Raw genomic sequence first — 21,980 nt, 5'->3', positions numbered from 1 at the left:
TAGTCAATGTTCTGATGCAGCTAACGGCCCTGCGGCCGACGACTAACGTGTTGAGACCGGCTTCCACAAGTCGACCTATGGAAGAAGTGAACTCTCGATCTTGAGGCGTCTGCTTGTCGGATGCAGCGGCAGCATCGCAAGGTAGAAGACCTACGCCTGAATCTTGGCTGCTAAAAGGGTCGTCGATTTCGTCTTGTGAACTCTATTCCACAGACGAGACATCTAAACCCAAGCCACTTTCTGAATCAAGGAGGGGCCCACAACTGCCAGTCATCGATAACTTCTTTTGAGGGTTTGATCCCACAGGGCCTCCGGAGATGGATGGTTCCCGTCGAAGGTAGAACGAGCAGGTCAGATGCTGCATAGTAATGACCGTAGTGTTGGGAGGTAGAGTTGGGTGTAATACAGCTTCTGTATGCTCAATCTTGAAAGATAGATGCCGATGGCCGGAAGGACTCTCCACATCGCGCACTATATTGATTCCTAGCTGGGCCCAGATCTATAACCGATTAGCAAGTGTCGGGCATCATCTCAGCAACGATGTTGCTTGCCGGACAGCTTATTATGCCAGCGGCAGTGGTGTCTATGAGCACCGCTTGGTCTCCTGCATTGCTTTCCTCGTGGGTAAGCGAGACTAGGAAGCAGCAAGTTGGAGCCTTGAGGACAAATAGATATCCTGCTTGAATGCCAGCGAGCAGCTCGTTGGCAGTTGAGAATAGTTTTCGGTTTGTTGACGAGCGGAAGGAGATCGTGCTCGCGATGTCAAGGACAGTTCCAGTCGTGGGATCAGACAGAACAACTGGGTCAAGCGATAGAGCAATTGTGGTCATGGTCTGGAGGGAAATGGCACCTCATCGCCGGAGAGGAATATTTTTGTTAAATGCATTTTGTCGAAAGCAACGAGTGTCGTTAAAATCTCAGATACCGCTTAGGTACAAAGGTACCTTGAGGTACCACCTTAGGTCGGAAGGAAAGGTTGTTCATCCCACCTTGGGAAGGGACGTACCCGCCGGCGATATTCTTCGGGACGATACTTGTGAGGACGACCGGCCCATCACATTTCACATAGCAGCAATATCACTCATTGACTACCTACTTGGGTGGGGGTACATAAATCCACAATTCGGGCGTCATTATTGCTGCACTGCGGGTACGGCGTGCGTGCATGGATCTATAGCAGCAGAGGAAAACGGAGGTATTGCCGTCCTCGAAACTTGAGTTGAAGTCTGAATAGCGTGATAGCCCAGGTGGGTGGGTGAGGTCGATACCCTGGGCTAGATGTTTGGCCGGAAATACCGGCCCGAACGGTTGTTGAAGGACGCAATTTTGGAAGAGGTCGAGATCCGAACCGTTGACCACCCGCTATTTTGCTAGTCCCCCACATGTCTAGCGTTGTCGCCGGCCGGTAACGCGCATCCTATCAGCGATGTCGATGATAAGCTACTGTTCCCCGTGAGTGATGAAAAGAGCGCTGCGCTGGACATAAATGCAGAATAAGGTAGTTCTTCAAGTCTTATCAAGATGGTCAACCGCTGGCGGCGACTACTTTTCAGGCCGACTTGTGCTTCCTTGTCCACTTTGCTACTTCTAAGCGAACCGAACGCAAAAAAAAAAAAAAAAAAAAAAAGAGGGAAAAAAGCCGAAAAGGAAAAAAGTTTGACAATTGGTTTACAACTCTGCATCTCCGCTGCATTTGTGGTAAGGCAGTGACAGCTTCCAGGTGTTGGTTAACCCCACATGATGTGCTGAGATCCCGGTCGTGCTGTGTCATCCGCGGCAGGGTCATATCCGGTTCTCTGGGCAAGTTCTAGCACGTCGTTGCTACCGCCAACTCTCTGTATGACGCAGGCACCACTTTACACTTCACAACCTCTCACTAGGATTTGCCTTACTCACCAAGCCGGGCCATCTCCCGTAACACCAAGAAAAGTCACTGACAGCATTGACTGTAAAATCTCATTGCGAATAACGAATCCTTAGCCAGCTTCCATTTTACCGTGATTCCACCTGTTGAGCGCGTCATTGTCGGTGTACATCTTCCACGCGACTGCCACCACAAACACCGTAACAGCTCCGTCTATTCACGACGAAAAGGCCCAGGGGAAAAAACTTATCGACACCACCTCAGACTGCCTTGGCTGCAGCCCACACGACGACTCGTTGTTCGCCCTGGCGCAAGGAAGGAGCTAGGATCTGCGTTTGTGGCCCTGCACCACGACACAACCAGGACGGCATCTGACTATATCCACCCACACGTCTCGTCCGCGCCCGGGGCTAATTCTCCCCTCACGCCTCTCCCAACGACACACCTTCACTCAACCCGCACTGCGCGGAACTGCGTTCAAGGACGCCCGCCCGCTTTTGAGCATGCCTCTTTTCGATCTCGGCTCTCTGTTCCTCGACCACGTTGTTTTCATCACCAACCTTGTCTACATGAACATCGCCCTCTCCAATGCTGAACCCAGCCTACTCTTCCCTCTTTACGTTGTGTCGAAGCTACTGGCTCGAGGACCTGAAGATTGGGATTCTCCCACCGCAAAATGGCCCCCACCCATGAAATGGTAGCCAACTGCGGCTACCAGACCCCGGATGAGCACAGCAATCGCCCCTCGTACTTTGCTACCCCGAACGAATCTCCTTTGGCATCATTGCCCTTACCTAGATCTCCTTTGAGACGCCCACCCTTTGTTCCTCGTTCTTCCTATGGACCGGCCTTTGAGATGGAGGATAGCACGGCGATGCCCCCGGCCGAGCGGCAGGCAGAGTCGAATGAGTCTAGTCCAAACAACGCCAAAGCTACACTGGAGAAGCATTCTAGCTTGGGCAAAGTAGGAATTCGAGATCGGATCGCCTGTCATACCTGGACCTGGTTCACTATGGTAATACACCTGCTTACCCGCTCATCCGAACAATGTCGGTGCTAACGATTAGTAGACGATGGTAGGCAATATGCAACATACCATATTCAGAAGATACTGATTTAATGTAGGCAACTGGAGGAATGGCGAATGTGATACACTCTCGTCAGTAAACCGAGTACTGTCCTTCGGCGCATATGCTAACTTGGAACAGTCCCCTACCAAGCTGCCTGGCTCAACGGCATAGCCGTAGCATTTTTCCTGCTCAATGTCGTCCTCTTTATCATGAACTGTGCCCTTGCCAGTATTCGATTCAAATCCAGACCAGGGGCCCTCACCCATTCATTCACAGACCAGACGGAATCGCTCTTCATTCCTTCTGCTGTTGTCTCGTAAGCAGCCTGACTGGTCCTGCTTAGGCACCAACTGACCGGCTACAGCTTCGCCATCATATCGATCAACATATGCCAGTTCGGTGTGCCGCATGTAGGGCCGTGGCTCCTTAGAATCATGCAAATTCTGTTCTGGTTCTACATAGCCTTGAGTGTGCTTGCCAGTGCCACTATTTACCTGATTCTTTGGTCGACATTGTGAGTTCCCTCTTAGCCTACTCAAGTAGTTTTGGTCTGGCTAACGCCTATTAGGATATTTCCCATTCATACTATGACTCCTACCTGGGTCTTCCCAGCTTACCCTCTGCTTCTCACGGCACCTTTCGCGAGCAACCTTATCCAAGCCGCTGTGCAAACGAATCAGCAGGTCGTTACTCTCAATAGGACTGCCATTGCGCTATGTGCAGTCGCTACGCAAGGCGCGGGCTGCTTGATTGCATTTATGATCTCTGCTGCCTTCATCTACCGGTTGATGACGCAAAAATTGCCTCGGGATTTTCAACGCCCTGGTGTGGTGCGTAATTCTTCCCTATAAAACTATTGAAGGGTGACGCTGACCAAAGCAGTTCATTTCTATTGGGCCGTTTGCCTTCACGGTCGGAGGCTTAGGTAGGATTTCCCCTCTCGATATGGTTGGAGGCCCGACTAAATGTTTCCAGTTCAACTCGGTAATTCCGCAGACAAAATTCTGCCCAGCAATTTCCTGGGCACCGACCTTGCCGTACCCATCATCAAAGTCATGTCAGTCCTGATCGGGCTGTGGCTCTGGGGTCTGAGCATGTGGTTCTTCATCGTCTCCGTAGGATCACTTTGGAAGTATGTGCGGCCAGAGAGCAAGATGCCTTTCCAAATGACATGGTGGTCGTTTGTCTTCCCGAATACAGCACTTGTTACAGCCACGACCGCGCTTGGCAAAGCCTTGCAGAACAACGGACTGCAGATATTTGGCTGCGTCTTCGCAGCATGTCTGATAGTCATATGGTTTGTTGTATTTGTAACGATGATTCGGTGTTTGTACAAACGGGAGCTCTTATGGCCAAAAGATACCCAATAGTGGACAAAAGGTCCACTTCTGCAATGAAATCGAATGAAACACGAAAGAGAAAGATATGACCCTAAAGCGAAATTTTGTGGCATGACCATCTTTACTCGATGAGTTATTCCTCCTTGAGACGTGACATAAATCGGAGCCAGACGTTGAAGGCACCGATTCTTGGGCAAGGGAGAGCGGCAGCGGGTGAAAGTGGGGCTAGCTACCCGCCCAACCTCTCATCACTAAACTCAGTGCATGGATTTATCCTTTCGGATGAGACCTGTCCTCAGCAAGTCAACAACTCGGGACAACACGCCCAATATTTCATCTTTTTAATTTCCGACATCGAACATCCACTAGAAACATGTCGTGGGACTCTAAATCGGCGTTACATCGCCGACAGAGCAGCAATGCTGGCGGCTCCAAAACCCTACCTATCCACACTCGCGAACAGTCGGAAGCAACAATCCAGCCCAAATCAAGCCATGTAGCAGACGACTTTCTGCAGAGCTTCCTGGATCCTTCTTTTGACCCAGCAGCATATTTGAATGCTACTCTGCCACCGCTTCAACACGGCGGCTACCACTCATCACGAAGCAATGGCAACGGTCAGGCCGTCCCGCTGGCCGACTTGTCCAATGAGGCGCAAACGCTGCTGTCCCAGCTCAACATCCACACGACGAGGCTTTCCGGCACGTTGACCCAGTTAACGGACGACATCCTCCGGAGCGGCAGCCGACTCGCCTACGAAGTTGAGCTTCTCCGAGGTGAGACTCTGAGTCTCGCTGAGACGATGAATGAGACGCTGCAGGATGACATTAAGAAGTTCGCGCCGAGTGGCGTGGATCAGGAGGCCAAGGAAGCGGTACCCAAGGCCGCAGACGGGCAAGAGAGGAGAGAATCCGTGGGCGCCAGCAAGACCGGCGATGACGAAGCTGCGGCCACCGAGGGCAAAGCGGAAACCTCGGAACCACCCTACATCAACCAGCTGCGGACGCTGACGGTGGTCCGCTCCCGCCTCGACACAGTCATCAAGACCTTTGGCGACGCCATGGAATTCGTCTTCCCGCCGTCGGAGCTCTCGGTCAGCTCGTCCTTCCTCTCGGTCTCGGCGCCCGACCCGGGAGCGGAGCAGCACAGTACGGAGGAAAAGGGCCAGCAGGTGCTGCAGGGTCTGCGGGACGAGATCTCGCAGCTGCTGACCAAGTCGGAGGATCCCGTCAAGGGCATAGAGAAGGCAGCGCAGCGGATCGAGGAGCTCAAGGAGCTTAACAAGGTCTGGAAGGGCACGGCGGAAGAGAAGGGCCGGACAAAGTTCATCGAGAGCCTGGCAAAGATGGTGGAGGATCGGCATCGGGACCTCATAAGGGAGGTTGATCAAGCGAGCAGGAGGGATGGGAACGAGGGGCGGGCGAGGAAGGGAAGTGTTCATGCCGATGCCGCGGAGACCAAGACATATCTTGGGGGTTACGGCTTGATGAGCCAGCTCCAGAAGCTTAGAAACGGGTTATGAAAAATCATGATTGATGAGGCTGGGCATCTCATGGAGCTTTGCAAGCAGCGAAGCAATGGATCCTGAGCTGCTAGTTGGCAGTGAAAGCTTAAAATCTATAACCTCATTGAGATGAAGATGGTGGAACACAAGACAATAATGAGAGATTGAATCTTTTGTGGAATCCTATCTCGATTTATCTTACATCTGTTGAATGCAAACCATTCCCTGAGGATACCTTATATCTAAGAGTGTTCGTCTCATAAAGTCTTCCGGATGGAGGTTGTACCTTGCGGGCTGGAAATCTTAGGGGGTTCGGCCTAAAATCGGCATGCGCTGAATTGCAGCTGGTAGGCCACCTCTGCTTGTTTTTTCATCCCTTCCGCACACTAAGTGCCCTGGCCCATGCGGAAGCCATCGGGCAACCCCCGTCCAATAAGAAAAATTCACCCCTCCAGCGGTCAGGTACAGAACTTGGAGGCGCATGCGGTCACTTAGTGGAAAGGCTGACAAGGCAAGCACACACTGCACAGGGCCATCTCGTTCCGCAGTGCCCTCACCTTTCCCCGATTCTACGTTCTCCCACACAAACACCCAAGCAAGAGCTACCACTTCGAATGGGCGGCTGAATGATAACTCCCATACTCGAGAGTCGTGAATTAGAGGCACCTTCTCTGTCGAATCGACTCCCGAATCCTTTTCCTTCAAACTCCCCTTCTAGCGAACGTCTTCTTGCTTGAGCTCCGGTTTGCGACGGTCGCCCTACACACATTCAGACCATACCATTCTCCTCAAGTAGAACAACGCTCCTCCCCTCGAACCAACGAATTGATTACACCTCCAAACGGTCAATATACGAAGATATACATCATCACTACAATGGCAGCCAACGAAGCAGCCATCCCCAATTTGGGGGGCGCTTCCGCTCAACCAAAGGCCGGCCGAGCCTCTCCGGCGCCCCAATCGAAGCGCGACCGCAAGCGCCAGGCACTTGTCGACAAGATCGCCAACCTGCAAGAGAAGTTCAGTCGGGATCGTGACCTTGGCTACCGCGATCAGCTTCAAAAGGTCCAGGTTGACACCAACCTCGTCCAGCGCATCGACCCGTACGCCGATGATGTCCTGAACATCATTGCCAGTCTGCGACAGGAACATGAAGAGACGCAAGGGCAAGAGGCGCTTTCCGACAGCAACCGCACGCTACTTCAGATGGCGGGCCCCAACTTTGAGGATTTTGTCCAGGGTATTGAGGATCTTGTTGAATACAGAGACTTTCATTTGCTTCAGCACATGGTAAGTGTGGCCGACTTTTCCCCATCCTGACGTTGGCGAAGCTAACAAATGCAATAACAGCACGAGCATGAGCGTCGCCTCCACCAGTACAAGAACGAATACCTATACAAAGTCGAAACTGCCAAGCGCGAGCACCAAGCCCTTTCTTCAACACTCCGCGATAGGCTTGTTAATACCCTGCTGTCGAGGAAGTACCGCCTGAACAAGGAGAAGGAAGCCTTGGAGATCTCAGATTCATCGGCGCTGCTGCTCCACCCCAACCAGTTCAGCATCACCAACCCGGCGAGCCCCGGTGGCACTCACGGAAAACGCGCGACAAGATTACGCAAGGACGCCGAAGAGCTTGCCAGCTATGCGGACAGCAAGAAGCGCAAGAGGCACCCGGGCGAAGACGACGGCTCCCCCGTTCCCTCCCGACGAGCGCTCGACCCCAACAACACAACACCTCTCTGGCAGAACGAGAAGCTTCGAGTCGCCGCGAAACAAAATGGCCCAGCCTACAGCATTGATAAGCTTTTTACTGAGAAAGAGCTCAGCATGGCCTACAATGCTGCAGCTGTCGCTTCCCACAAGCACATCCTCAGACACAAGCCCTATGCGAACGGCGGCTCATCTCCGGGCAGCGACTCCGGCAATGGCGATGAAAACGGTGAACACGATAGCGAGGCACTATCTGCACCGACAATGGAGCGCACTAGCTCCCACGCCACTAGAAGCACGAGGGCTGGCATCAACCAGAACCTGATCGACGCCGTCGAGGGGGCCAATGGCTTGGAATTGCCCAAGTATCTCGAAATCATGCAGCCACACGAACCTGCCAAACTGCCGTCGGTTTCTGTGACCAACTACTTCAAGCCGGTCAGAGGTAATACTGACGGCAACCTGCCGCAACCGCTGTCGCACGATGAGATCAATTCCGACATAATGGTCATGGACATGTTCAAGAAGTACGACTACAACCACAAGCCCGGTGACTCGATCGACCATCCCAATGGCAGCAGGAGGATCTTGGAGGCATCCATTACGCCTTACACCATGACTCCGTACACGGGATTCAAGCCAGGCCCTCGACCGGATCCGACAAAACTCCGCGAGGATTTGATGCCGATCGAGAGCAGCATTAGAGATGAGGCTCCTCCGTCGTCCCTCGCGGCCATTGCGGCCGTCCCCATGAGCCGTACCAGCAGCGCAACCGGCGGCGCAGCGATGAGCCGACAGGGAAGTGCGCGGGGCAAGGGTCGCAAGAACCAGAACCAATGATGACGTACGAGCAGTTGAATGGTGTTTCGGCGTTTGGGAAACAAAATGGTTTTGATCCAGGCAAAGGATATTTGGTAGGAGTGTATTCGAACGACTTTTGGGGGCAATCATCAACCCCGTTGACTGCGGTCAAACTCCACAGCATCGAGCAAGCTTATATCTCTTTTCTTTCTTTTCCTTTTCACGATGGAGGGGTGCATCTAGTGGACAATACATCGAATCCACAGCAAAGGTTGGCATATATGATGTGACAGAGGGGTGGTGCTACAACGGACAGATAACAGTCTTGTCCAGATTTATAGGGTGCGGCACGGCATTGGTACCCTGATGCTCATAGTTGAAAATATTCATATTATCATTGACTCATTAAGTACAACTCATGTCAGCTCCAGATTAGCGTGCCTCTTAAGGACCAAACACCAACGCCCGAACTTCGATGCTCTCGCGGCCCACAGCATCAGCCCTCGTCCTCGGATCTTCGAAGGCAGTGTGAGCCACGCGACCTCCCTCAACACCGGTGCCGTCCCGGAGACCCTCGCTGTCGAAGCACTCGAGCAGCAGCCGCTCGTCTCCCGTCATACCGCTCAGGTAGTACCATTTCTGCTCCGGGCTGAACTTGATACCCGCCGTCTGGCCGGTGTAGCCCGTGGTATACCGGTGCTCGATGGGGACGATATCCTCATCGGCCAGCGTCGCGGACGACGCGAAGCCCAGCGGGAACGACTCGACGGGCGTCTTGTTGAGCGGGCGCCAGACGTTGATGATGCGGTACCGGCCCGCAAGGAGCTTGTCTGCCTCGTCCTGAGGTAAGTGCTTCTTCACGCGCTGAATGACGGAGGACGGGGTCTGGTCGATGTGCACGCGGGTGACTGGGTTCCGCGGGGCTTTGGGGTCGGCGCGGCGGATGGTGTGGTCGAAGAAGAGGACGCGGGAGCTCCCGGGCACGTGTTCCAGGAGGAGCTTCTCGAGTTCTGGGTAGTAGTTTTGTTTGACGGATTGGTCATCTGTAAAGTCTTTTTCTGCGGAGGGCGGGAGGTTGCGGATCACCGCGAAGGCGTCGCGGTCTAGGGAGAAGTCTGCTTCGCGGCCGCGGATGTCATTGAGGAGGGTTTCTGTGGGAGCGTCGCCGTAGTTTCTGGAGGGAGGGCCGTCTGGGTTGATGAGGTTGTAGGGGGGTGCGTTGTCGGCGGGAGCGGCGAAGAAGTTTAGGGTTGCGCGGACTTGGCCGCGGGGGACTCTGTCGATGGCCATTGGAAGATGAGGGTTGAGTGTGTGATGCACAGTGATATCTAGAGCTTTTATGCTGAAGGTGTAAATGAGTTTGGTCTTTGCAATTCACTCCGAGACGTTGACGAGGATGGTGAGGAGATGGTGTTAGTGGGATCAGTGATACAATCTTGAAATATTTCCTCCTCCTAATCGTGAGCTTTTCTTCTTATTATATACTACAACACTTGGATGCTGTATTTCAAAGCATGATGATAAATGAAGGCATTCAAACCACCGAAAATGGGCCTATGCTTGTGAGAGAGCAATCACGTCATTTGGAGTCGATTGGTCTGAAGAGCCTCGGTGCGGAGGCGATTGGGTCAATGGGATTAGTCAGGTTGGAGACCATGCGTGGCATCTCTGGAGGTTTTGGGTTCTTGGGGTCTTGGTCCCGATTCCCGGGGTTTGTAGAGGGGGACAAGGCATTGGGGGCATTAGTCAAGGGCGTAAGTCAAAAAGGGCTTGGAATAACGCCTCGTTTGATTGAATGTGATCGACGGGCCTACTGAGGTGGGATACCGTACCTACTGCGTAGACAAAGGCAATTGAGGGTGTGAAGGATATATTCCTTTTGCGAATGTGATAGTCTGCCTGAGCAGCCACCCTTCTTTCTTGTCTTTAGCCATTGAACCGTTGATCAAGAGACGCACATCAACACACATGATCTCAATGAAAAGACCAGAGCTGGACTATGCAATTGGTCTAGGTGACTGTGCCTGTACTGCGTTCCGTACAGAAATTGTTCTGAGTAGTTCATTAAAGGGTATTAAAGTTCGGTCTTTGACAGCCTTACATAGCTTTCAAACGGCAAGATCAGATCGGAATGCCGAGAGCAGCCGGCAGAAAGTGTAAAAGGCATTTCCTGCAGTTTTACTGCTTGGGGGCCAGTGACTAAGCGGGAGGCGATCTGGGGAAGCTGGTCAATGATGACATTGCACAGTGTCCAGCTCGCCGTGTTTGAGACAGTTTCAACACGGCCGCAATTGCCGTTCCCCCTAACCATACCTTAGGTACTCCGTGCACTTGCCACAGCACCTCAGTTACCACCACCAAGCTCCATCTTCAGCTCGATCCCTCTCGGGGGATTCCTTCCCAGCATCCGGATGGCCCTAAGCGCAATGGCGCACCTGGTTGCAGCGACCCTGGCTGCAGCAAGACCTCGCTTCTACCACCCAGGGCCTCCTCTCCTACTCCTACCCACCTTACTCTACTGCGTCGACCTCTACACTAGTCTCTGGCCCCCAGTGGTGGTGGCCCCTTTTGACAGGCAGTAGGACTGCTCAATGCTATGGTGGTGACAAAGGCTAATTTTAGCACGTCCCTCTCTCTCTTTTGCCCGTCCATCGCTCTCTCGCTAGGGCCCTAAATTAGCCCCGACTTTACCAGCTCGATTCGATTCAATGTTTAGATTGACCCAAGCTCTCCTCTCATCTTGAAAAGAGCCGTTTGGATCTGTTGTCCGTCACCTAAGTAGATGAGACTGTGAGTTACGGGACGGATTGCATCGGTTTTACCCACCCCATCTTCTCCCGGGTCATTCAGCCTCTATTACCTGCCCTTGTCTCAAGAACAGACAGAAAGACGCATCTGGTACTCTCTCTGCCCCCCTCGTTGAGCTGGCTGGGTGGTGATGCTGCGTCCACCATACTCATACACCTCGTCGCGTCGTCGTTAGGCTTTAACGCTATCAACCCATATCGCGCGTGCTGTCAATGCGCGGTCCAACTTTCACCTCGGCGGTGATGATGTCCAATATCCCGGATTACTCAACACCGACTCATGCGCGATGATATCCCCGCAGCCGACGATGCAGCAGCACCAGCAGCACCAACCGCAGTCGCTCCCGCCGCCGCTGCCACCGCCGCCGCCGTCGGCGGTGCCCAACGGCATGCATGGGCAATCCCCGTCGCCCTCAATGAGGCATCAGCACATGGCTGCCCCACGGTCGTCGACTTCATCAATCTCGAGCAGCAGGTTCACCCTCCCGGACAGGAACGTGACCGCGGACACCATTGAGGATGCCTACACCCACTTCGTTATGTCCTGCAACCCGGCCGTCCCGCCCGACACGGACACGGCGGCGCTGCGGGAAGCTTTCCGGGTCCCGCCCAAGAGCGGCGGCAAGAGCTTCAGCACTTTCACCCTTTTCGAGCTCATTAAGCAGTTGGAGACTAAGGAGATCAAGACGTGGGCCGAGTTGGCGCTCAAGTTGGGCGTCGAACCTCCTGATCAGGATAAGGGTCAGAGTTCTCAAAAGATTCAGCAGTATGCTGTCCGGCTCAAAGTATGTTCCTATGCGTGGCCCAATTCATCGCGCAATTGGCTGACTCTCATAGCGCTGGATGCATTCTATGCATGTGGATGCTTTCTTTGAGTATTTGATGGACCACCCTCACCCTTACTGGACAGAGATCCCGAATGACCCAACGCCAGTGTGTGAAGCAGGAAGGGATGGTGTACTGGCAGAGGACGACATGGCTCTCCGAGCTCTCTTACCACAGATTCGGCCCAGGCGGGGGAGAAAACGCCCAGAGGACGACGATTTCGCAAAGTCCCCTTCACAACGAGCGAGGTTGGACTCGCCGCCGACGGGGACGGGCTACACCGCCGCCCGACCAGAGACTTTGGGTCCGTGGTCCGCTCATCCCGATGGACGGGCTACCTTCGGCTGCTCTGATCCTTTGAAGTTGAGCGCAAACACGGCATCGGTGACGGGCTGGCCTCCGGCCCCTGACACAGCGCAGACGCCGCTCACGGCATACCCACAGGGCCCGATGTCTGCGCTCACGCCGTCAACGCGCAACGGCGGGTTCTGGGGTGATGCGGAACCGAGATCGGCTATTACTCCCTCACGACCGAAGGCATCTCACCGGCGGCACGGTGCCAAAGTCGTGTCCTCTGCGTGGAGGAGTGGCGGACCGGGAGGCAGCGGTAAGACTCGGGGGAGACCGCCTATGAACAAAACGAACGTTGATGGGCCATTTGTGGCTTTTCCCGCCGAAGGACCTGCGTACAAAAGGCCAAGTCCCGATACCAAGATCGAGCCGGGCCCGATTACACCCCCGGCGCCAATACCTCAGACCGCACCAGCACCACCAGCTGCGGTCCCAGATTTACCACAACCGCCGCATATACCGCGGCCGGCCAAGCCGAGTATTTCACTACAAGTTCCGGAACGTCAAGGAGGATCCGTTCGCCTCGCGACGCCGCCGCCTCCGCCGATCGTGATCGTCAACGGAGAACCCCCGGGCGAAGTGCCCGACATAATAAACTCGACAGCCGCAGCACCTCCATTGGAATTCCCGCCCGGCCACAACGCGGGTCTTCCCCCCGGCGCCATACCACCAGTAGACCTGAAAGCGCAGACCGTCCTGCCGGTCGACCCGCCGCCCGCCGCCAAAGGCAGCGGCATACCGCCGCAACCCAACGACATCCCCATCGGCATGTTCGAGAACATGAAGGACCGGACCAACATCGACGCCGTCCTGGGCTATTTCGCGCACGAGACGGCCAATGGCGACTGGGTCGACGCGGACAACAACCCCATCGAGAACTGCAGCATCGCCGAGGCCTACGCGCTCGTGCACACAACGGTGGAGAGGATGTGGCAGACGGCGCCGAACCAGGACGCCTTTCTTATCAACCTCGCGGCGCTGGCGGGCGGCAGGGCGCTTATGACGACGAGCAAGCTGCGGGTGAAGCGAGAAGAAGAATACGAGGACCGCGCGACGTACAGCTGCAGCTGGGAGTTCCGGCTGGGGACGATACGGGGCAACTACAACATGGTGCAGACGGTCATGTACAATCGGTGGCGGCGACCAGAGGAGAAGCTGGAGAAACCCAACATGAAGGGCACGGGCGGCGCCGAGTCGGAGTGGGAGAGGAAGTATAGGGATTTGTTGGCGCTCTCGGAGAAGAGGGATAAGGAGATCCAGGCTATGCGGGCTGGGCTTACGGCGAAGCTGAACGAGACGTTTCAGGACGCCAAGGATCTTGAGAATAAGTGAGGGGAGTGTGTGGCTTGTAATCATATGGATCAGAGAGAATTATCGTCAGGGGGTTATTATCTGGGGAAGCATGCGGCGCAGAGAGAACGCCAGGAGAATGGCGTGGAATATCCACGACTCAAGGGAAATCTCCAGAAGGACAGGCAAGGAGTGATGGGGATGATATCATGCGAACGGCGTAATAATCGAAAGCATAGTGCTGGCGCAGGGTCATGAGAGAGCGTATATCAGGGATTGGACTGGGTGTTTAGGCGGAGGGGGCAGAAATACCAACTGAAAAGCAATGCTACGGTCATCTTGAGGAATATCAGTCAAGTACTCATCACACGCTTACAAAATCCATTGAATGCCTAAAACTTGAAGACACTACTATTCAAGTTCAAATCAAGGTGGACTGAGAAGGAAGAGTGGAGGAGGAGGAGGGAAGGGGCTTACTAAGGTCCTCCAGATCAGAGGTCAAGCGCCATGAGCCAATGAGATGCAAATCACTCAACTACAACAAAGCTCACTCATTGACTGTCAACTCGACAACTACTTCGTTCTATTTACTCTATCCGTCCATTCTCATAAACTCTTTCAAAATGCTTATCAAGGAGTCTTACGTAGACGTGCCGACCAAGGCCGACGGCAAGGATGGTTCCATGAGTTCGTGTCAACCGACCTGCAATAAAGATACTCGAAAGCTAATGATGGTAATAGGAATCTTCCTCTTCCACCCTTCCATTCCGGGCTATCCCCAAGCGTAAGATATTTTCCTGATTTCAAAAATCAGATTGGGAATCCCCAATTGACATGTACTGTAGCAAGTTCCCCGGTGTCTGCCTCTTCTCTGAGATCTACCAAGGTCAGTCAGATCATAGCTCTCTTCTCCATGGCGGCGGGGGTCTACCCAAAAAAAGCTGCCCTTTCCCCCGCACTGGGCTGCTCGACCCCTCCACCCCACCCTCACCGTAGATACACCGAGCTCACCGGTCCTTGACCGAGTACTTCGACTTCACTTCACGTTATGTCTTGAAGTATTATCAGCATATCTAGCCATACTATAGGGCCCCTATGCAAACCATACTCACTTCATATGATATGGAGAATGTATTCTGGGGTGGACCATACACTAACAAGCTCAAAGTGACCGGCCCCGTCGCCCGCTTCGCCCGCCAGATCGCCGGACAGGGCTACATCGTCGCCGCGCCCTCGTCCTACCACGACTTCACCGGCCCAGAGGCCCTGGCCTACGATGTCCCCGGCACCGACAAGGGCAACGCCTGGAAGGTTGAGAAGGTACGCCATCGTCTCCACTAGGCCCATTATCTCTGCATATGAGTAGACCTCACAAAGGAGTACTTTTGCTGACCATCTTCTACACTGATATCAAGACCCTCGAGTCCTACGATGAAGACTCCCGCCGCACCGTAGACCACCTCCTCACCCTCCCAACCTGCACCGGCAAAATTGGCAGCACGGGAATGTGTCTTGGCGGCCACCTCGCCATCAGAGCCTCCGTACGTCCCTCCACCCCCTTTTCCCTCCCCCAACTCTCACCTTTTCACCAAACCTCATCACCAAAAACCCACTCACAATCCTCCCCAACTAACCACCACCACCAGCTCGACCCCAGAATCACCTCCTGCGTAGCCTACTTCGCAACAGACATCCACACCCGCACCTTGGGCCCCTACACCTCCGCAAACTCCTCCCCCACGGCCCCCGAAAACAGCACCCACACCCTAGACCTCTTCGCCACGAACCTCACCCACGCAGAAGTGGCCATGATTTTCGGCGTCAAAGACACCCACGTCCCCGCCGAGGGCCGCGACCTCATCCGCGCCAAGCTCCGCGAGGCCGGCGTCACGACGAGCTTTTACGAGTTCGCGTGGGCCCAGCACGCCTTTATCCGCGACGAGCTGTCCAAGGGGCGGTACGATCCGGCTATCACAAAGGTCTGCTTCGAGATTCTGTTGGAGTTGTTTGGGAGGACGCTCAAGTTGGATTTGGGTCCGCTGGAGGGCGTTGGCGAGGTCGAGCACGTTTGCTAAGTATGGACACTAAGCGTGTGTTGACGACCAGCAAAGAAGCATGTCACGTAAATAGAAACAGACCAAGGAGCATTGTCAAGAGGAATAGTATTTATTTGCGGACGACATGTCATCATACTCTATTCGTAATCTATCTGTTCCCCCCATGTGAAGTTTGTGTTAAGAAATTCATTAGGCATGGGGAGCCAGTCTCAATGCCCACGTAAAAGAAAACGCCCGGGGTTTTGTGTTAGACAATTGACCGGCTGGTATTAATCTTTCTCCCATTTTTTTTTGTTGCTTCTCCGTCTTTTACTTGGTTGTTTTTTTCGTGCTATCCTTGGCATACCCCCCTTTACTGCTTCTTGGAAGTGCTCTGCTGAGCCTCCTGCTGGGTGCTGGATACACTGCGTCCTCGTGGACGCTGGCCCGATGGGGCGCTCTGAAGTGGGTGGGGGGTGAGGTTGGTGTTGTGGGGAGGCGAGATGGTGGGAGACAGAGACTGTCCGTAAGCGCCGGAGTACCCGGTTGATTGGGCGCCGTAGTAGGGAGAGTTGTAGGATCCCTGAATACCCGTCTCTGCCTCCTCGTCGTAAATGCGGTTGCGAGACGTCGTCTGGGTCAAACCGAGGCCGGGTCCGTCACCGACGGGGGACATGGGGATGCCTTCGCCGGGCTTGCGACGGCCACCCCCGCCCTTGGTGCTGGCGCGCTTCATCAGCTGACTGCGGACGCGGTCGATGTCGTTGGAGCGGCGACGATCTTCCCTGGAAGACAAAGTGTCATCATCGCCTACCCGGTAGCCCCATTGCTCTTCGGCCATCGGGTCACGCAGGTTGAGTTCAGCTGCGGCAGCCTTCTCAGTGTTAGAGTCCGGGTTGCCGTCAGTTCCCTCGGCGGCGGGGGAGGGCACCAAACGCGCGGCCTCCTTGTCCTTAGCAGCCTTATCACGGGCTGACGCAGCGAAGGAGTCGGTGACGGCGACAGAGTAAGATGGGTTGCCAGGAGCACCGAGGGCCTCGCTACCACCACCAGGGGCATAAATGGGGATCTTCTTCAAAGCCATGGCCAGGGCACACATGAACTTGGAGCGACGAGTAGCGCGAACGCCATCGTTGTGCCAGTTGGACTTGTGCTTGATCGCGATCTTAAGCTGAAGCTTGTCCAAGTCACCGACACCGGCAACGCCAATGGCGATATCGGGCATGAAGTCGCGGGAGTTGTCGGAGTTGCGAACAAAGTTCTCCATCTCAACACGGAGGAGCTCGAGGTCCTCGAAGCTGGTGTCGTAGGAGACGTTCAAGTCGATAACCTCCTTCATGGCCTTGCTACGGGAGACGTTCTCGATCCACAGGTTGTTGAGTGCAATGTTAGGAACCTGGACGATCTGCATCTTGTCGATACGGGTGAAGACGGTGTACAGAAGCGAAATCTTGTCCACGATGAGTTGCTGCTTCTCGGAACCAACAATGTCGACTCTGTCACCGACGTCGTAGGGGTGCTTGACGAAAAGGAAGATGCAGGAACCAAGGAATTCCTGGGTGGTGACGGCGAAGACGAATGACAGGGAAAGAAGCGCAGTACCAGCAGTGGCGACGGTCTAAATTGGTCAGCGGGGTTCAGGATGAAGTAGAAGGGGAGCGGGGAGCTTACGGTCAAGAAGCTGGACTGGAACCACGCGAGGAAGATGAAGACGACGATCAAGACAACAACGAACATGAGAACCTTATCAAACACGCGGAGTGCCTGACCAATGTCCTTCATTCCCTCGGTAATAGCCTTGCGTTCCTTGCCAATCTCGACAACCTTGCGTGTCATCTCCTCCAAGCTGATGTCGCCGTTCATGTCGTTATCGATCATACCGAAAGCCTCGTCGGCCTCCTCAGAGTAAGCGGGTCCAAGGACTTCCAGGAAGTCTTCGGGGTACAGCGAGTCCTTTCCTTCGACCACGAAAGACATCCAGATACGGCGGGCGAGAGCCTCAGAAGGCTTGTGCTTCTCGAGGGCTTCAATAACAATGGAGTGGGCCGAGTTGGGGTTGAAGACCTGCTTTCCAGTGATTTCCGAGGCAATGTTACCGAAAACACCGGTGATTTTGTCTCCTACACGGCCAATGTCGCCGACAAGGCGGAGGGGCGTAGCGCTACCATTACCGCCCTTGCCACCCTTCGCAGCCTTGGCTAAGATCAAATCGAGACTATCGTTGATGACATAGTCCTCGTCCTCGAACTCGGGACAGTACATAGGGAAAAGGGTGCGAGAAGCGTCGTAAAGGAGACCGAGCAAGCGAACCTCGCGCTTGGACTCCTTGATGCGAAGGGCGAAGGATCTCTGGTGGTAAGAGATACCGATGAGCTGAACAATGGCCTTCTCGCCAAGATATACAGCTGAAGACACAAATGTGGCACCAAGAAGACGAGTCATGGTGGTGACCCAGGAAGATTGATTGTCAGACTTGAAGAGAGCCTGGAATGACTGCCATGATGCCAGAGCCCAGAAGAAGAGTGAAAGGGCAATCTGCAAGTTTTGGAGGACAGTAGCGTACTTGCGCGTACCGGAACTGACAACTCCGCAGAAGAACATGAAGGCGTGAGGCATGAGCCAGGCGACAACCTTGCCGGCCCAGAGGGTCAGCCAGGCGATCTCAATCCACAAGAAGAGGAAAAATAGCGATTTCTCGCTGTTGTTGCCAATTTTGACATCGTCTTTGTGGCCCGTAATGGGGAGAACGATGAGAGGTATCGCGAGAAGAAGGCCGATAGGAATGATGTAAACCAGGTAGCGAGTGACGACAGACGCGCTGGTGATCTTGGTGTAGAAACGACCCATGGCGTTCATCTTGACCTCGTCCGAGCCAGCAGTTCCATGGCGGCCGAGCTCTGCCTTCTTCTTGCGGCGTCCGCCCTTGGCATTGGGGCGGTGGAAAAGGCCATGCTTCTCGTTTGTGCCAGAAGATCCAGAGTCCTCGTTGGAAGCGTTCATCGTGGGCTTCCTTGCGCCAGTAGAGGCGGCGCTCCTGACCTGGGTCAGGGGAATATCGCCGTCAGGCATGTCGTTCGACTGTGTGTTGTTTATAGGCAGAAATCCCGAGTGCCGCGGTGAGAGAGGTCCCGGCATGCCGAAATTGCGAGGGAGCTCTTGGGTGTGTCGTATCTAGTCGAGGGAGGAGGAGGAATGTTGGTGTAAAACGGTAATTGGTGATTGTTGTACAGACCACTTGCTGTATAGTTGCAGTCTATTAATGCGCAGACGGAGCGGATGTCGAATCCAGCTCTTGTAGGAAACCAATCGAGGTGTCGTGTGAGGCTCGAGAGGAAAATAAGAAAACAGGTTGAGAACCAAGAGTAACGACTGAGTCTGGTTCTACAAGAGGTGAGCGCGCGTGTATGTTCTGTGTTATCCTCGTATGCGACGACAACCCAATTCCCAAAAGCGAAGGTGATTACAAGGAAAAGGGTATCTTTAGAGGAGGAGGGTAGGACGGGATAGGACTGGTAGGGAAGAGGGCGGGGGAGGAAGAGAAGAGAGAGAGCGAACGAGAGGAAATCTAGAGGTCGAAACGAGCGGGAGTCTAGATGAAAAAGAAGGCGAGGAGGGGAAGAAGCTCAGGGTTTAAGCGAAAGACGAGCCAAAAATGGCAGAGAGAATGACGGCAAGGTTCTGTTCTAGTTAGGGAAACAGGATGGAGACGTGGGATGGTAAGGTGCGGTTAGTAGGTCGACGATCATCAAAGTGCAAGGCGACACGGCAAGCACCAAGCAAGGCACCTAGTGGCAGGGCAAGCGGAAAGCCGCAAAGACAGGACGAAAGGGGGCCGCCGCCGCTAGACGCGTTAGTGGGAGGGACGGCTGTCTTGGAGCGTGCATCTTGGCGGGACCCCTGAACGGTTTTTTTTCTTCCTTTCTCTGCTAAGCCGGGGCACCCCCCTTCTGGTGCATCTAGTTTTTTTTCTTTTTCTCTTTCTGGTTCTGGGTCAATGTGCTCGTCTCTGGCAGAGTACCTTGAGTACGTACTCTGAATTCCTGGACAGTGGAGAGCCAGAGCAGACAGCCAGATCAAGCAGAAAACGGGCCAGAAATCTACAAGTGGCAGGCTTTCTGCTGCAGGACGGGCTGGCAGCTTTGATGCAGGGGACAAGCCACTGACAGGCGAGTTTCAGAAGTTTTCGGGTCGATTGCTGGGATTGGCCGATACCCAGGACTGGCGGTTCCCGATTCTTGGTTGGTGGATGGTCTGTGATATCCACCTACGGATACTTCAGAACTTACCTAGAGGCTACCTAGGTATCCCCGTACCTCCCTTGTAGACTGTAGCAGGGCACGCAGATATACGTACCTCAGCTGGGTGGAGGTGCCTCTTCTCAGGTGGGCCTTGATGATGCCGTGCTCGCCGGTGGACTTCTTGGTTTTTTTTCTACGCATCTATTTTACTTCCGCTATGGAATGCCGTGCGATTGGGGTCACTGGACGCGGTACTTGCAAGTTACAGGGACATGACGACGTATGAATGTTATTGTTGTGGACGTTGGTCATAAACCGCGAATGTACGTGCCTTGCAGCCTGCAGGAAGAAACTGCCCGGCAAGGTCGAGGGACGCGTCGGTATTGCTCCTTTCCGTCTGGGATGCATATCATGACATATCCGAAGTTTTGACACTCGCACAGAGCTTGCTTACATAGTACACACGTCTGTAGTCGCACCTAATTATGTGATTGTGAGCATGTGTGTGCTATCAAAAGGTTGCACTGAGAGTTCCCTAGTGTACTTCAAGGTTCCTCGAATTGATTGTCCGAGTACCGCACATCAGACGTGCCGCAGAACCGCTTACGAGTGAGTGAAGCTTGATGTTCCTTCGTCGCCACTCGATTGGTTGTTGAACTTGGTGCCTTGGTGTAGTTGCATGTGCTGCTGCATGAGAGTGAGATTGCACATTTTGGTGAGATTACAATGGTGTAAGTTGTGACCCCATGTTGCCATGCGAGCACCCTTCATTCGGTTTCTTGTTCCTTAATATCGTCACATATTCTTCTAGGGCAGCGTCAGTACCGGCAGTCTGAAGGCCCCGGTGACTGTTTTGGAGTCATTTGGGGTGGGCTGAGCCAGTGTTGCGTGGGAAAGGGTCGACCTTGGGTGGGAACCAGTGGGAACAAGCAGTGGGAGGAGGAAGGGTCCCTCCCAATTCATTCTGGGGTCCTCGGGTTCCATTCTCCAAGCGGTTCTCCCAAGCACCTCAGTTCCCAGCGCTGCTCTCTGGGGTCAAGGTCTGCGCCTTCCACCTCATCTGCTGGCCCTTCCATTGTTGGCCATCTTGCGGCCTTGCCCTGGTTATTGGAGACTTGGAGTCGCAGTGTTCCCACGGAGTAATCAGGGAAGCTGCCCGGTTCACGCGTCCAATGGCAAGATCTGAACTGAGTACGGAGTACGGAGTACCTACTACGGTAAGGTAGTGTCAACTGGGTCAGTTGGGTCAGGTCCACCCGGCTGACGAGTCGCCTGTTCTTTAGCTGCTCGATTTGCGAGAGATGGCCGACTATCGCTCCATTGTGTTCCCACATCGGTGGAGTGTTAGAAGCTTAACCTTTTACATCTCCTTGCGTGGATCACTGCTGACCCTTTGCGCTTTTGGGAATACCTACCTTCCAGGTGCGCCAGGTCGCTCTTGCGGCTCGCCTTCCACGTTCTGTCAGCACTCAGTAAATTCCGCAGATCTGGCCGGTCAGCCGCCTGCCGCCGGCGCCAACTTGTGGTCTTGCGCCAGTGGCCACTTAACACTGTCAATGCCACTGCCACTGCCGTATCGCGATCCAGGAATAACACTCAGAAAAAAAAGCACCCCAATTAACTTATTGGTCTCCACCCACCACCGTCTTTGGTGGAATACGAGCGTGGAGTTTTTTTTCTCTTTCCCTCCTTCGGCATCGAGAGAGGCATCACCCTTCCATCACCTACCCATTCATCCAAGTCATCCCCCACTGTCCGCGCCGGCACATGTTTGCGTTTGACAGTTGCTGGAAGCATCATCCATCCGCCGCTTGACGACTAGCAAATCCACTCACCCATCATTCGATCCATCTTTAGCTCTTTGCCCGTCATCCAACCTCTTGGAACCGATTCTCCTCGATGGACTGTGGGTGTCGTCTCCCTCACGTCCCTTCCAACCCCATCTGGAGAGTCACCCTTCTTGGCATGGCCCCCCTTCCCATGTTGCAACCCTTCCAGATTCCCCAAGGGCCCAAAAGACAACAACAAACCTCCGCCGGACCAGCCCGTCACACCAGGCAATCAATGCCGTTCACAGTTACAGAATCATACCAAAACACCAGACTACTTCCGTCCTTTTTTCAGCCTTCCCACAAGCCGACGTC

General features: G+C 54.2%; 6 protein-coding genes across 6 annotated transcripts; 4 read left to right on the top strand and 2 right to left on the bottom strand.

The window, feature by feature from the left end:
- Positions 1-4,647: 4,647 nt before the first annotated feature.
- N0V96_001671 (uncharacterized protein) lies at positions 4,648-5,796 on the top strand (the record flags this gene model as incomplete). Its single annotated transcript, XM_065756290.1, has 1 exon — positions 4,648-5,796. One exon carries the CDS (start codon positions 4,648-4,650, stop codon positions 5,794-5,796), a length of 1,149 nt encoding a protein of 382 aa, XP_065615530.1.
- Positions 5,797-6,654: 858 nt separating this feature from the next.
- On the top strand, positions 6,655-8,328 carry N0V96_001670 (uncharacterized protein; the record flags this gene model as incomplete). The annotated part of the gene is made up of 2 exons (XM_053194250.2): positions 6,655-7,068; positions 7,129-8,328. 2 exons carry the CDS (start codon positions 6,655-6,657, stop codon positions 8,326-8,328), a joined length of 1,614 nt encoding a protein of 537 aa, XP_053048447.1.
- Positions 8,329-8,733: 405 nt separating this feature from the next.
- Positions 8,734-9,579, bottom strand: N0V96_001669 (uncharacterized protein; the record flags this gene model as incomplete). The annotated part of the gene is made up of 1 exon (XM_053194249.1): positions 8,734-9,579. One exon carries the CDS (start codon positions 9,577-9,579, stop codon positions 8,734-8,736), a length of 846 nt encoding a protein of 281 aa, XP_053048446.1.
- Positions 9,580-11,527: 1,948 nt separating this feature from the next.
- Positions 11,528-13,604, top strand: N0V96_001668 (uncharacterized protein; the record flags this gene model as incomplete). Its single annotated transcript, XM_053194248.2, has 2 exons — positions 11,528-11,881; positions 12,099-13,604. 2 exons carry the CDS (start codon positions 11,528-11,530, stop codon positions 13,602-13,604), a joined length of 1,860 nt encoding a protein of 619 aa, XP_053048445.2.
- A 581-nt stretch (positions 13,605-14,185) lies between these two features.
- Positions 14,186-15,637, top strand: N0V96_001667 (uncharacterized protein; the record flags this gene model as incomplete). The annotated part of the gene is made up of 6 exons (XM_053194247.1): positions 14,186-14,249; positions 14,304-14,346; positions 14,408-14,448; positions 14,731-14,882; positions 14,978-15,103; positions 15,209-15,637. 6 exons carry the CDS (start codon positions 14,186-14,188, stop codon positions 15,635-15,637), a joined length of 855 nt encoding a protein of 284 aa, XP_053048444.1.
- A 334-nt stretch (positions 15,638-15,971) lies between these two features.
- N0V96_001666 (uncharacterized protein) lies at positions 15,972-18,667 on the bottom strand (the record flags this gene model as incomplete). Its single annotated transcript, XM_053194246.2, has 2 exons — positions 15,972-17,216; positions 17,270-18,667. The coding sequence occupies 2 exons, from the start codon at positions 18,665-18,667 to the stop codon at positions 15,972-15,974; spliced, it is 2,643 nt and encodes an 880-aa protein (XP_053048443.1).
- Positions 18,668-21,980: the final 3,313 nt, after the last annotated feature.

This window comes from Colletotrichum fioriniae (genome assembly GCF_027942845.1).
Source record: "Colletotrichum fioriniae strain IMI 355084 chromosome Unknown scaffold_1, whole genome shotgun sequence".
NCBI lineage: Eukaryota > Fungi > Ascomycota > Sordariomycetes > Glomerellales > Glomerellaceae > Colletotrichum > Colletotrichum fioriniae.
Note: the sequence above shows the minus strand (reverse complement) of the source record. Positions and strands in the feature narration are given on the sequence as shown.